General features: G+C 43.5%; 1 protein-coding gene across 6 annotated transcripts in view; it reads right to left on the bottom strand.

Annotated features, from left to right (window-relative positions):
* Prc1 (protein regulator of cytokinesis 1) overlaps positions 1-11,225 on the bottom strand; it is a 20,920-nt gene extending 9,695 nt beyond the window's left edge. Inside the window, exons 1-6 of one of the 6 annotated variants that reach the window (XM_050153955.1) lie at positions 10,259-11,225; positions 6,701-6,833; positions 6,114-6,236; positions 2,364-2,597; positions 2,117-2,287; positions 214-363 (exon numbers count right to left, since the gene is read on the bottom strand). In XM_050153955.1, the coding sequence (XP_050009912.1) occupies positions 214-363; positions 2,117-2,287; positions 2,364-2,597; positions 6,114-6,236; positions 6,701-6,833; positions 10,259-10,269 (822 nt within the window). In that variant the 5' untranslated portion in view covers positions 10,270-11,225. The remainder of the gene's footprint in view (positions 1-213; positions 364-2,116; positions 2,288-2,363; positions 2,598-6,113; positions 6,237-6,700; positions 6,834-10,258) is intronic. The other 5 variants (XM_050153957.1, XM_050153954.1, XM_050153956.1 and 2 more) reach the window with 5 other exon arrangements.
* Between the last annotated feature and the right edge of the window lie 1,725 nt (positions 11,226-12,950).

The raw sequence follows: 12,950 nt of genomic DNA on the forward strand, positions 1-12,950 counted from the left end.
AGCCATACTTACATATTCTCTTTACCTTTCCGTGTGTAAATAAACCAACAACATACTTTATAGCATTATAAAAGCCAGAAATCTAAGGAATGTGCCCACAAAATGTATCAAAACAGAACTTGTCTTTACTGGCCCAGGACAGTAGGCAGAACATTAGACTGGACCCAGAAACGCTCAGAACACTATTTTCCCAGCACCCATTGGTTTTCTTACCGCATTCCTGACTTTGGCTTTTGATCCAGTCATAATTGCAGCCACAGGTTCTCTCTCTTCTTCAGGTATTTGTAACCTATCCCAAAGCTCTCGGATTTGAGCTCGGAGTCCCTCACACTCTGCCTCATTTTTTGACTTTTTGATTTCCAGCTGTAACAAGGAAAGGCAGGCAGTGTTTATAACAAAATAGCAAAGGCTAGCCTTCTAGCCTCTCAAAGGAAAATGTCTGGACTCATAAGAAAGCATTTTTATGAGATCCACATATATTCATATTCCTGTTTTCTCTATGTAACACAGGCTGGCTTTGACTTAGCTTCCTGAATGCTGGGATTATAGTTTAGGTGTGTGCTATCACACTTCTGCGTTGAGTGCTGAGACATGCTTTCATGTCATCTAAACATATGCTATAAGGCTGTCAGACCTAAAACAGAATTCCAACTCTGACTTCTTGTGGGTGTTTAAGACTTATTTATTATACATATGGTATTCTGCCTGCATGTATGCCTGCACACCAGAAGAGAGCATTAGATCTCATTATAGATGATTGCGAGCCACCATGTAGTTGCTGGGAATTGAAGTCAGGACCTCTGGAAGTAGAGTCAATGCTCTTAACCTCTGAGCCATCTCTCCAGCCAATTGTTATTTTAAGACAGGGTCTCATTAGGTATCCGTGTATGGCCTGGAATCCACAGAGATTCATGCTTCTGCCTCCTGTGCTGGGTTTAAAGGCATGTGCCACCATGCCTAGCTCAGGATTCAAACTTTAATTTTGTTTATTATTATTAAACATTGGTGTAATTTAAAATGGTTAATGCTATTTCATCTGAAATATCAACTTAATATTCTAAGAATATTTATTATATTTCTTATTCACATAAAGTAGTTGGACTTTTTCCAAAATTAAAAAAAAGTTAGGGCTATGGTTCACTGTTTAGTGTCTAAGATTCACGAAACTACAAGGTTTGAGTTTAGTCTCTACCACAAAAAAAAAAAAAAAGGAACTGGGGACTCCGTATGTTTGTACTCTTAGTATTGCAGGATATTTGATCACTGTGTGAAATTGTGCCGCTGTTTTACCATGTCTACCCTAAGGCACCTAACTGGTTTAATAAAAAGCTGAATGACCAAAAGCTAGGCAGGACTTTCAGGCGGAGAGAGATACTCAGGGGGAGATGCTAGGGAGACTTGGAGGGAGTCAGACATAGAGAATGGAAGAAAGCCCAGGGAGACTTGAAGGGAGTCAGACAGACAATGGAAGAAAGATAAAAAGCCATGTGGCAGAACATAGATTAATAGAAATAAGATTAATTTTAGTTATAAGAGCTGCTTGGGAACAAGCCTAAGCTAACAGGCTATAATTAATAATAAAATTTCTGTCATTTGGGAGCTGGTAGTCCCAAGAAAGTCTGACAAGAAAGTCCAACTACATTTTAGCACTGGAAAGGTGAGACATATCTGTAGGACTCACTGGCTGGCAAGCCTAGCCTAATAAGTGTGCTCTAATCCTTGTGAGAACTTGTCTCAATAAGATGGACAGTTCCTAGTAATGACACCTGCAACTGACCTCTGACACATGTTCTCTCTCTCACACCCTAACAAAGAAACAGATACATTACATATTGTTTTCTCCCTCTCTTTTTTGGTTTTCTCCCTCTCTTTTTTGGTTTTTCAAGACAGAGTTTCTCTGTGTAGCCCTGGCTGTCCTGGAACTCGCTCTGTAGAACAGGCTGGCTTTGAACTCTGATCTATTAAATAAATAAAGGTGGGCATCACCACCCTCCAGCTTTTGCTTATTATCTTAATTCACATTTGTACCTTATTTAAGACTAAAGAAAAAGCTGTCGTTTTTTTATAATTGATAAATACTGGTAAGATGTTATAGCATAATCTGAGCAGATATTACCTGCTGTAGCAACTTCTGTAGTGTTGCAATATTCTCCAACGATAAACAAAAGGCACTTTCATCTTCACACACTACATCTTTTTCAAAGCTTGTATCTGGAGTGTGTTCTAATTCTTCCATACACAATATGATTTGTCTCTTAATGCTGACAAATTGTTCATGCCTAGATTCCTAAAATAAAGAAAATTATTATAAGCTACCTAGAAGCCAAATGAAGTTTTAGGGTGAATGAATGCAGGTAGCGTACCTTTGTTTCCTTCAATGTTGCCACCCGTTGTCGGAACCGGTTCAGCTCTTCTAAGGTGGGGACAGAGGAGCTCTCCACATCATACAGAGGCAGACAAAGAATTTCACAGAGCTCTTGATCTTGTTCTTGAAGTAGCTTAAATTCCTGCTTTCTCTCCTTTTTCTGTTTTCTCATCAATTCTACTTGAGTGCGCAAATCTTTTTCTAACTGCAAGACAGTTATCTCCTTTTCTTCCTATATGAAATAAGGTATAACTATAATAAGGTCCAAGAATAGGAAGAGAACTGGGAGAGAACATGAATGATAAATGTTTACATTTACAAACAAGGCAGTTTAAGCCAGAGGTGGTGGCACACACCTTTAACACTAGCACTTTGGAGGTAGAGGCAGGGGGCTATCTGTGAGTTCAAGCTAGCCTGATCTACAAAGTTCTAAACAGTTCCAGATAGCCAGGGCTATTACACCAAGAAACCCTGTCTCAAAAAGCAAAACAAACAAAAACCCAAGGTAGTTTATAGCCACAGGGAAAGGCAAATAGGGACTTAAAATCTGACTTGTACTATGTGGCCAAGGAAGACCTCATAGTCTTGATCCTCCCCGTTTTGGGTGCTCAGATTACAGGTATGGGTCACCATAAACAACTTCCTTTACCAATTTTAACTATGGTAAAACACCCCTAAATTATGACCCTACATACCATCTTTTTTTTCTTAAGATTTATTCTGTGTACAGCATTCTGCCTACAGGCCAGAAGAGGACACCAGACCTCATTACAGATGGTTGTGAGCCATCATGTGGTTGCCAGGAATTGAACTTTAGACCTTTAGAAGAGCAAGCAGTGCTCTTCACCACTGAGCCATATCTCCAGCCCCCTACATAACATCTTTACCATTCTTAAGTGCATAGTGTACTGATAGTAAATACAAATAGTCTCCAACTTAGCAATAGATTTCATGGGCTTTTCATCTTCACAGAGGGACAAAAGCAATATGCACTCAGCAGAATCTATATTCCAAGCCCAAACACAGCTTTTTTTTTTCTTTTTTATTTTTTTGGGTTTCTCTGTGGCTTTGGAGCCTGTCCTGGAACTAGCTCTGTAGACCAGGCTGGCCTTGAACTCAGAGATCTGCCTGCCTCTGCCTCCCCAGTGCTGGGATTAAAGGCGTGCGCCACCACAGCCAGGCTCTTTTTTTTTTCTTAGTGTCAGTTTTGCAAGATAAAATGAGTACTGGTATTGGCCAATAATAAAAGAGATCAGGCCAACAAGATGGGTCAGTGGATAAAGTACTTGTCATGTAAAAGCCTGATGACCTGGGTTCAGTCCCCAGAACCCACATAAGGATGAGCAGAATACATTTCATAAAGCTGTGACTTTCCTGGGACTGTCATATGCATGACATGGCTACATGCATGTTCCCCTACTATATACAAACAGTAATAAAATTAAATTTACAAAACTAAGTTGTTTTTAAAATTATAGGTGTTTTTTTTTCTTTTTAGTTTTTTGAGACAGGGTTTCTCTGTAGCTTTGGAGCCTGTCCTGGAACTAGCGCTTGTAGACCAGGCTGGCCTTGAACTCACAGAGATACTTGCCTCTGTCTCCCTAGTGTTGGGATTAAAGGCGTGTGCCACCACCGCCTGGCTGCAAAAAATTATGAAGGTGATTTTTCTTTTTTGAATTTATTGTGGGTGTGTGGATGTGCACATGCCATTTACGTACAGAGGTCAGGGAGCAACTTGCTTTAGTTGGTTTTATCTTGAGAGCCCTGTTCTCAGGTGAGAACTGTGTGCATCATTGTTGTGCTAGTGTCAAAGGTGGTGCACAGCTGAGTTTGCTTGGTGTGCTAGTGAAGGCCTGTAATCTCAGTTTGTGGAAACCTGAGCCAGAAAGACCAAGGCCAGCAAGACTATCTCAAAAAATATTTCATAGTTTGTGTAATTTGAGTACTATATTGAAAGTTAAAAAAAAATTGGAGCCGGGCGGTGGTGGGGCACACCTTTAATCCCAGCACTCGTGAGGCAGAGGCAGGCGGATCTCTGTGAGTTCGAGGCCAGCCTGGTCTACAGAGCTAGTTCCAGGACAGGCACCAAAGCCACAGAGAAACCCTGTCTCAAAAAACAAAACAAAAAAAAAACCTGGCACTAAGTTAATTTGGCAAAAGGTCCTCATTTTATGCTTCCACCCACTCCAGTCTATTCTACTGAATCTGCTTTAAGTGCCAGGATACTTTTGCGAGAGGGTACAGAGACCAGAAAGCTTACTTTGGTTAGCTAGATGATACATAGCTCTTATTAACTGAATACTTACACTATGAACATCTCTTTACCAATACCAATTTAGTAGATCCTGCTCTATTCCTACTGGATAAACAAGGGAACAGAGTGAATAGCAATTATTTATGTTCTACAAATACAGTTTCATTTAGTATTGTTAAAAACTTGCCATATATTCAAGGAAGATAGATGTACCAGTGTACCCCTCAACTTCTCATGCACCTAAGTTTACACTGAAAGTTTAAAATAAAGAGAAACTTTATGTAGCAAATCCATGATTTACATTAATTTCAGTAAACTACTCTAATGTCACAGTCTGCTTGAATGCTCTTGACTACCAGGGATGAATTATCCTCACCCTTCAAAGGCAATCTGACTGCTAGACTTACTCCATCTATACCCAGGTGGTGGTTATTACTGCCACAGTAGATGGAGCATGAGAATCAGCTCCCTATGTGTCCCAACTGAACCATTCTGGATGGTTCAGTGGTATGCAGCTTTTGATTATTAAAAGAGCCAGAGGTTGAATTTTGTTTGGTACCCTTTTCTTTGTATCACTAGGTATCCTTGCTTCCTATGTACCCCACTTTATTCTGTGGGGGTGGATGGAGTGTATATATACATATACACATATATACATACATATACATATTATATATATACATATACATACATACAAATGAATGGATAGAAATCAATTTTGGGTGCTATTGTCCACCCTGCTTTTTGTTCTAAGATTTACTTAACAGGGTATGAGCTTTTCTCCTGAATGTCTTTAAGTGACCTGCGTGTGAACCTGTGCCCACTGGGCCACAAGGGGGTGCTGGACTCTCTGGGATTGGAGTCCAGAACAGTCCTGTAAGCTCCCACATATGCTGGGAACTGAAACCAGCCCCTATGAGAGCAGCAAATGCTTAAGCTTCAAACCAGTGAGAGACCTTGTCTCCAAAAAGAAAACAAAAAGTAAAAACAAGGTAGCTTTTGGAGACAAGGTCTCTCACTGGTTTGAAGCTTAAGCCTCAGAGATCCACCTTCCTCTGCCTCCCCAATGCTGAGGTTACAAGCATATGCTACCAATATCTGGTTGGTTGTTCTGAGACCAGGCTGGCCTTGAATTTACAGAGATCCCCTGCCTTTGCCTCACTGCCCAGCAATCCGGCTTTTTTGTAAGGATTATGAAGGTTGAATTCAGGTTCTCATGCCCATTAGGGAAGGACTTTACCAATTAACCCATTTCTTCATTGTTCCCTTATCCCCACTTTAAAACAAAGATCTGTGCCTACCTTTTCCTCAAAGTTAACTTAAAAGGTTATTATGATCTATAAAACTGAAATACAGCAAGAAGTTTTGATGACCTATATTAGCTGTTTGATGTTTAGCTCTCCTCCTACAAGAACACATTCCCCTTGCATTCCTCAGTTGAAACTTATTCCCATCTTAGGCCTGCAGCCCCAGTAGCACTCTGTACCAGCGCACCTGATATGGCTTCACTTGTAGCTCACTGCACAGGGTGCTCAGCTCCTTCTGACAGATGGATATGCTTTTGAGAAGCCTTTCCCTCAGGCTCTCCTCCTCAGCAATCATCCTGTCCAAAAGATCCTGCGAGAGAGAGAGGGCAGTTAGTAAAGGTTTGGAGCCACTGGGGATAAAAAACAAAACACAACAAAACCAACTAGTATCTCAAAACTCTCATATCAAATTTTGCAGAAAGGGCCTTAAATAAACAAAACCAGGAAAAGCCTGTGATATCCTAGTATGAATGACCAGATTTTTTTTTTTATTAATCATTATGTGTGCTCATGATGTGGGGTTGAGGAATGCAAATGCCATGGAATGCATATGAAGGAGGAAAGACAACTTTACAGATTCACTTCTCCCCTAATACCCTATATGGGTTCTGATGAATGAGGCCAAGTCTTCAGGCTTGTATCCGAGTTTCAGGCACCTTTACCTATTTACTAAGCCACCTCGCCAACTCCCCCAAATATCAGTCTATTTGCTATCTCAAATAAGAGCAACATCCCTACGTATCCCACCGCAGAAACCAGTGCAACGCAACTCACCTTGATGTGCTTCTTCACAACCTCAGTTCTTTGTAATCGCTGCTCCTCTGGAATCCCAATTAATTCCCATATTTCCCGAAGCTGAGTCAGAGCTCTCTGGAGGCATACAATAGACTCCTCTGCTAGCACCTCACTGAAAGATCAATAGAAGACCAATCTGCTTATATAGCTAGCATCACCACCTCAAGACTAAAAACACTATTTTCAGGAGCTAAATTGAGTTATTTCCCAGTGGCCTTGAGAAATGAAATGAAATCAGTGTAAGGATACTAGTTTAATAAGCCCATTATTATTGATGAGGGCCATTCTCTGTGCCCTCAATGCCACCGAAGTAAAATGATTATATTCATTCTTAGTAAGACCCAATGACTTTGATCCGTGACTCTATTTTTGGCAGTATAATACTGAATTACAAATGCTTTTATAAAAGAAAAACCAAACAAAATGTCAGTAAAATAAACCCCTAACATAAGAGGTTACACATAAACTGGGTGGTGATGGTACACGCTTTTAATCCCAGCACTTGGGAGGCAGAGGTGGCCAGATCTCTGAGTTCAAGGTCAGCCTGGTCTACAGAGTGAGTTCCAGGACAGCTGGGGCCACAGAGAATCTCAGTCTTGAAAAACAAACAAAAAGGGGGCAACAAACATTGGTGAGAAACTAGACGCTTATATACTGCTTGTGGAATGCAAGATGATATAGCCACATTGGTGTAAAATCTAGCAGTTTCTCATCAGTTATCATACAACCCAACAATTCCACTACTAGGATTTATCCAAGACAAGTAAAAAGATGTTCACATAAAATTTGTAAAGGGGGGGGGGCGTGATTACGCCACCTTAAGCCCAGCACCCCTGAAGTGGCTCAGAACTGAACTCCAGATGAGCTCTTCTGGGCTCCCCAGGCACTGCTGCACTCACATGGACATACCCACACACCCATACACCCATACACACATTGTTAAAAGTAAATCTTAAAATCTTCTGAGGGCTATTCATGACTCAATGGTGTCTCCAGTGTGGGCTTCAGACAAGACCGCACAGTGCCTTTGGGAAGTCCCAGGGGCACAGTGGAGGGTTCATATTAGCCACGTCACCATGCTCATCGCACCAAGTTTCCAAATAAGTTGACAAGTGACTGATGTCCCACACTGAGCCTGTGTTCAAGTTCCCCGGCCACCACATCTCAAAGAAGTGAGGTTTCATCAAGTTTAGTGCAGATTAAGTTAAAGACATGGTAGCTGGGAAGAATCAGCTCATTCCTGATGGCTACAGGTTCAAGTCAAATACTGTGGTCTCGGGGGCTGGAGAGGTGGTTCAGTGATTAAGAGCACCGCCTGCTCTTCCAAAGGTCCTGAGTTTAATTCCCAGCAACCACATGGTGGTTCACAACCATTTGAATTTGAGATCTGGTGCCCTCTTTTGGCCTACAGGCAGAGCACTGAGAATACTGTATACATAATAAATAAATCTTTAAAAAAAAAAAATACTGTGGTCTCTTGGATAAGTGGCAGACCCGCAGTCCTGAGGGCTTCCACTGTGTTCTATACCTCACCAAACCATTTTCATAATAAATCTCATATCCAGTTTTAAATATTTTTTAAGCTGGGCCTGGTGGTGCACATGTTTAATCCCAGCACTCAGGAGGCAGAGGCAAGCGGTTCGAGGCCAGCCTGATCTACGGAACAAGTTCTTGGACGGCCAGTGCTACAGAGAAACCCTTTCTCAAAGAACAAAACCTTTAAAGAGTGCACCCACTCACTGCTGCTCTTCCAGAGTACCCGAGTCTGGTTTTAGACACCGGTACCCAAGTGCAAACACCATACACCAGTACATGTAATTTAAAATTAAAAGGCCCCCCTTTTTAAAAGGGGAGGGGCACATGTGGTTGCGCCCAGCACCCAGAAAGCAGAGGCACTTGCATTTCTGTGAGTTAAGGCCACAGGGTAGTGAGTTCCAGGACAGTCAGGGCTGTGCAGAGACCCTGTTTTAAAAGCCTCCCTATATATATAAATATAAAATAAAAAATGAAATCTCTTAAAAAAATAACTAAGACATAAATTAAAAGATCTCAAATCCAATTAAAACCAAGGAAAGCACTGGCCACGCTGTGACCTTCCTACAATCCCAATAAGAGCTAGGCTTGAAATTTAAAAAGAAAAACAATCATGCCGGGCGTGGTGGTGCACGCCTTTAATCCCAGCACTTGGGAAGCAGAGGCAGGCAGATCTCTGTGAGTTCTACAGTCTGGTCTACAAAGTGAACTTCAAGGCAGCCAGGTCACTTACAGAGAAACCCTGTCTCAACCTCCCCCCCCCCCAAGATGCCTGAATAACAATACTGAAGCAACACATACATTTTTTGAGAGAGGGAATCTCAAATGTTAGTCTGGCCTTGAATTCAAATCTCCTGCCTTCACCCCCCAAGAGATAAAGTGGGGGAATACCTGTGCCCACACCCAGCGTTTGGGCCTATTTGGAGAGGGGATCTTTTTATATAGTGCAGGAGGTCTTGAACTTTGGGTGTCTGAAATTTGTTACAGGCGAGAGTTACCACATCCAAATATACTTTTTTTTTTTTCCAATATACTTTGAATACTAGTTTCCTTTAGGGGTTTTACTAGTCTTCATAAAGAGTTTAAGTATAATGTCATTCACATGACACTATCTGGAATCCTTAGCCTTGTGCTGAATTTGTATTCAAGATACTGTTTGCATTCTATTTTCATTCTCTTGAGGCCCAAGGGGTAAAAAATATGATCAAAATCAATAACCACGTTACCAAGACTCTTACAAATTACAAAGCCAATAATACAAGCTAATACTAAATCTCACAGTAGTCCACCCACTACTTTCCGAAGGGATTTGTACAGCCTCAGCACAAGAGCCCCACACACCCATATTATTTTAGAAATGTCAAAACCGGCAATTCAGCCTCTTGCCCAAAGAATCAGTTCTGGTTCGATTTCCAAGCAGTGCCTGGGAATCTTAAAACGATCCGGAAAACATTCCGTACTTTAGTTTATTAACGCGCAAGGAAATCAAGCCATTTTCCAGTTCAAGTTAAACGTTAACATCGACGAGCGGCCACGAAGAAAAACGGTTCACTTAAAACTCTCCGGCTTTTTGAACCGTCTCGCCACGTAGCCTGGGCTAAGCTCAAGGCAATCTTCGTGGTCCAGCCTCCCGAGCTATGGGATCCCAGGCATTAGACAACTGAGAAGCCAACGCCATGGCAGGCTCAGCATTTCCACGGAGCGGCTGCTGAGAAAAGCAGCTGCACCTGAGGCGGCCGAGGAGCCGGGAGCAGCGCCCGGGCCTGAGCCGCACCCACCCGGGCCTCCACCCTGCGCCGTCCCGCTCGTGGCTCGCCCAGCTGGTCGCCCGGAACCCCACTGGCCCTCCCGGACCCCGCTGCCCTCCCGAGCCCTGCGGCCAGCGCCCACAGCGCCCCCAGCACCCCCAGCGCCCCCAGCCGCAGACGCCGACTGAGCGCAGGCTCTCGAGCCTTAAACCTGACCCCATCTCAACAGTGGCTCCCTCCCCTGAGAGACCCGCACCTTCTCCTCATGGCGGACGCTCCTGGCAGTCAAGACCCGAGACCCTCCACCTCCTTCACGCGGGTCGGAGGACAGTAACCTCCACCAGCCTCTGACACTCTCAGCAGCGTCTTGTCTCCGCTCTGGAGCCGTTGGACCCCCGCGTAATTCAAACTCCGCTCGGAGGCGGAGCCGTCCGACAATTGGTTCCTGTTTCCGCCACTCACGGAGCCCCGCCCTTGTCCCGCCCCCTGCGACGGGCGCTCTATCCCGGGCCCGGAGGCGGTGGCACCTGGGGATTGCGCCTGGGGCGTGGGAAGCACTTGCAGGGGCCGCGCGGGTTTGGTATACGCATGCGCACACCTGTGTCTTCAGCCCCTATAGCTCGGCTACAACTTCCAGGGAGCGGAGGAGCCGGGGAGGGGAAGGGGGGGCCGAAGAGCGATGAGGTCACCCCAGCCCCACCCGGCTGCCGCCGTTGGGTTTCAAATTTTTACTTCCTCAGAAGACTAGGGAGACTGCCAGAACTGCTCAACAGCTCGCTACTCTCCAACGTCTTAAGAGAAGCGGGGATTAGCAGACCGCTTGCAGAAGAGCAAACCAGGCTCTTGGGCTTGGTACCGTTGAAGACAAGTTTATCACATTTAATCATTAAGACAAACCTGTTAGTAATGATCATCATTATACTGCAGAAGAAACTTGAGAAGACTTGAGTAACTTTTCCAGAATTTAGGAGGCCGAGGCAGGATGGTGAACCAGTCTGGGCTACATGAGAAAATTAGGGAAGCTTCACAATTGGAACCTGACCTCGAAGTACTTGCGATCCTTTTCTCCCCGCTCCCCATCCCCCCACCCCCGTCCTTACTTGTTCCCTACCGCACCTGTGCCACGTGTTGCAGTGATTTACCTAATAGACTGGTGTGGCAGTATCTCTGAAGTCAAGCATTTTGCTTCTCAGATTACAAATTTGTAAGTAATTTGTAATTTGTTACTTCCTTTGAAATGATTTGTAGAAGTGTAACTGCTAAACACGCCAAAAAAAAAAACAAAAACAAAAAAACGGTTGTTTATTAACCTGTGGTCTGCACCGGAGTATCCTTGTTGGCCACAGCAAGGGTGAATGGCAGTGCGTTTTTAAACCACCTTCTTTGGCTATAGGTCCAAAATTGGCATTGTTTTACACTGAATTATAACTGAAATTGTCTGTTTTTCTATATTGGAGAACTCTACCGTCTATAAAGTCTCATCGTTGCCTTTTCTCTTTTATAATAAATATTTACATTTATAGAATTTGTGTCTAAGGGGGTATATGGAGACTAGAGGGCAACTTCCAGGATTCAGTTCTCTCCTTCCACTAGGTGGGTCGCTGACCCTTTCCCAGGGGTCAAATGTCAGATATTCTGCATAACAGTAGATAAATTACAGTTATCAAGTAACAATGAAATATTTTTCTTTGATTTTTTTGGGGGCAGGGTTTCTCTGTGTAACAGTCCTAGCTGTCCTCGAACTCAGAGATCTGCCTGCCTCTGCCTCCCAAGAACTGGAATTAAAGGCCTGTGCTACCACCCGGCTGCAACAAAGTAATGTTATGCCTGGGGTCAGCCCAGCCTGAGGAACTGTAAAAGGGTCTCAGCATTAGGAGGTTGAGAACCTCTGCTCTAGGAACTCCCTTTGGGTTGTCCAGCATCACCTCCCTGGCCATCACTTGCATTTTTTTCTTTAAAAGAAAACTACAGCAGGCCTAGGCAAGGTGCTGCATGGCTCTGATCTACGTACACAGAGGGCAGAGGCAAGGGGAGCTCTGTGAGCTAAGAGACCGGCCAGAGTAAGATAGGCTGTATCAACAAACAAACAAAAACTTGTTTCACATCTAGAACCAATATTTTTTGTTTGCTTTGTTTTTCAACATAGGGTTTCTCTGTGTAACAGCCCTAGCTGTCCTGGAACCCCTGCTTTTGCCTGGGGTTAAAAGAGCGAGCCACTGCCCAGCCTAGAACTGTGATTTATTTATTGCTGGTGATTTTGGTTTGTTTTCTGAGCTCTACTGAGTGCTACAAAGTCTTTTTTTGTTTTTCTGAGACAAGGTCTTATTCTGTAGCCCAGGATGGTATGAAACTCACTACAAAGCCCAAGTTGATTTTGAACTTGAGTGATCCTCTCCTCCTGCCTCAGCCTCTCAAGTGCTGGGGATTATAGAGAGCCACCATGCTGGTGCGTCAGAAAGATACTTTTCTTACTTTCAGAAAACAAAACATTTTATTTACTAGGCACAATAATACAAACCTGTAATCAGAATACTTGAAATGAGGCTGGAGAGATGGCTCAGAGATTAAGAGCACTGACTGCTCTTCCAGAGGTCCTGAGTTCAATTCCCAGCAACCACATGGTGGCTCACAGCCATCTATGGTGAGATCTGGTGCCCTCTTCTGGCAAGCATACATGGAAGGAATGTTGTTGTATACATAATAAATAAATCTTTAAAAAAAAAAAAAAGAATACTTGAGAGGCAGGAAGATCACCGCAAGTTTAAGTCTAGCCTGGTTTATATCAGTTTAGGCTAGCAAGTGACCATGTCTCAAAAAAGTAACAAAGGGCTGGAGAGATGGCTCAGAGGTTAAGAGCATTGCCTGCTCTTCCAAAGGTCCTGAGTTCAATTCCCAGCAACCACATGGTGGCTCACAACCATCTGTAATGAGGTCTGGTGCCCTCTTCT

Source organism: Alexandromys fortis, unplaced genomic scaffold, assembly GCF_014885135.2.
Source record: "Alexandromys fortis isolate MF-2015 unplaced genomic scaffold, M_Fortis_MF-2015_v1.1 scaffold_86, whole genome shotgun sequence".
NCBI classification, from domain to species: Eukaryota; Metazoa; Chordata; class Mammalia; order Rodentia; family Cricetidae; genus Alexandromys; species Alexandromys fortis.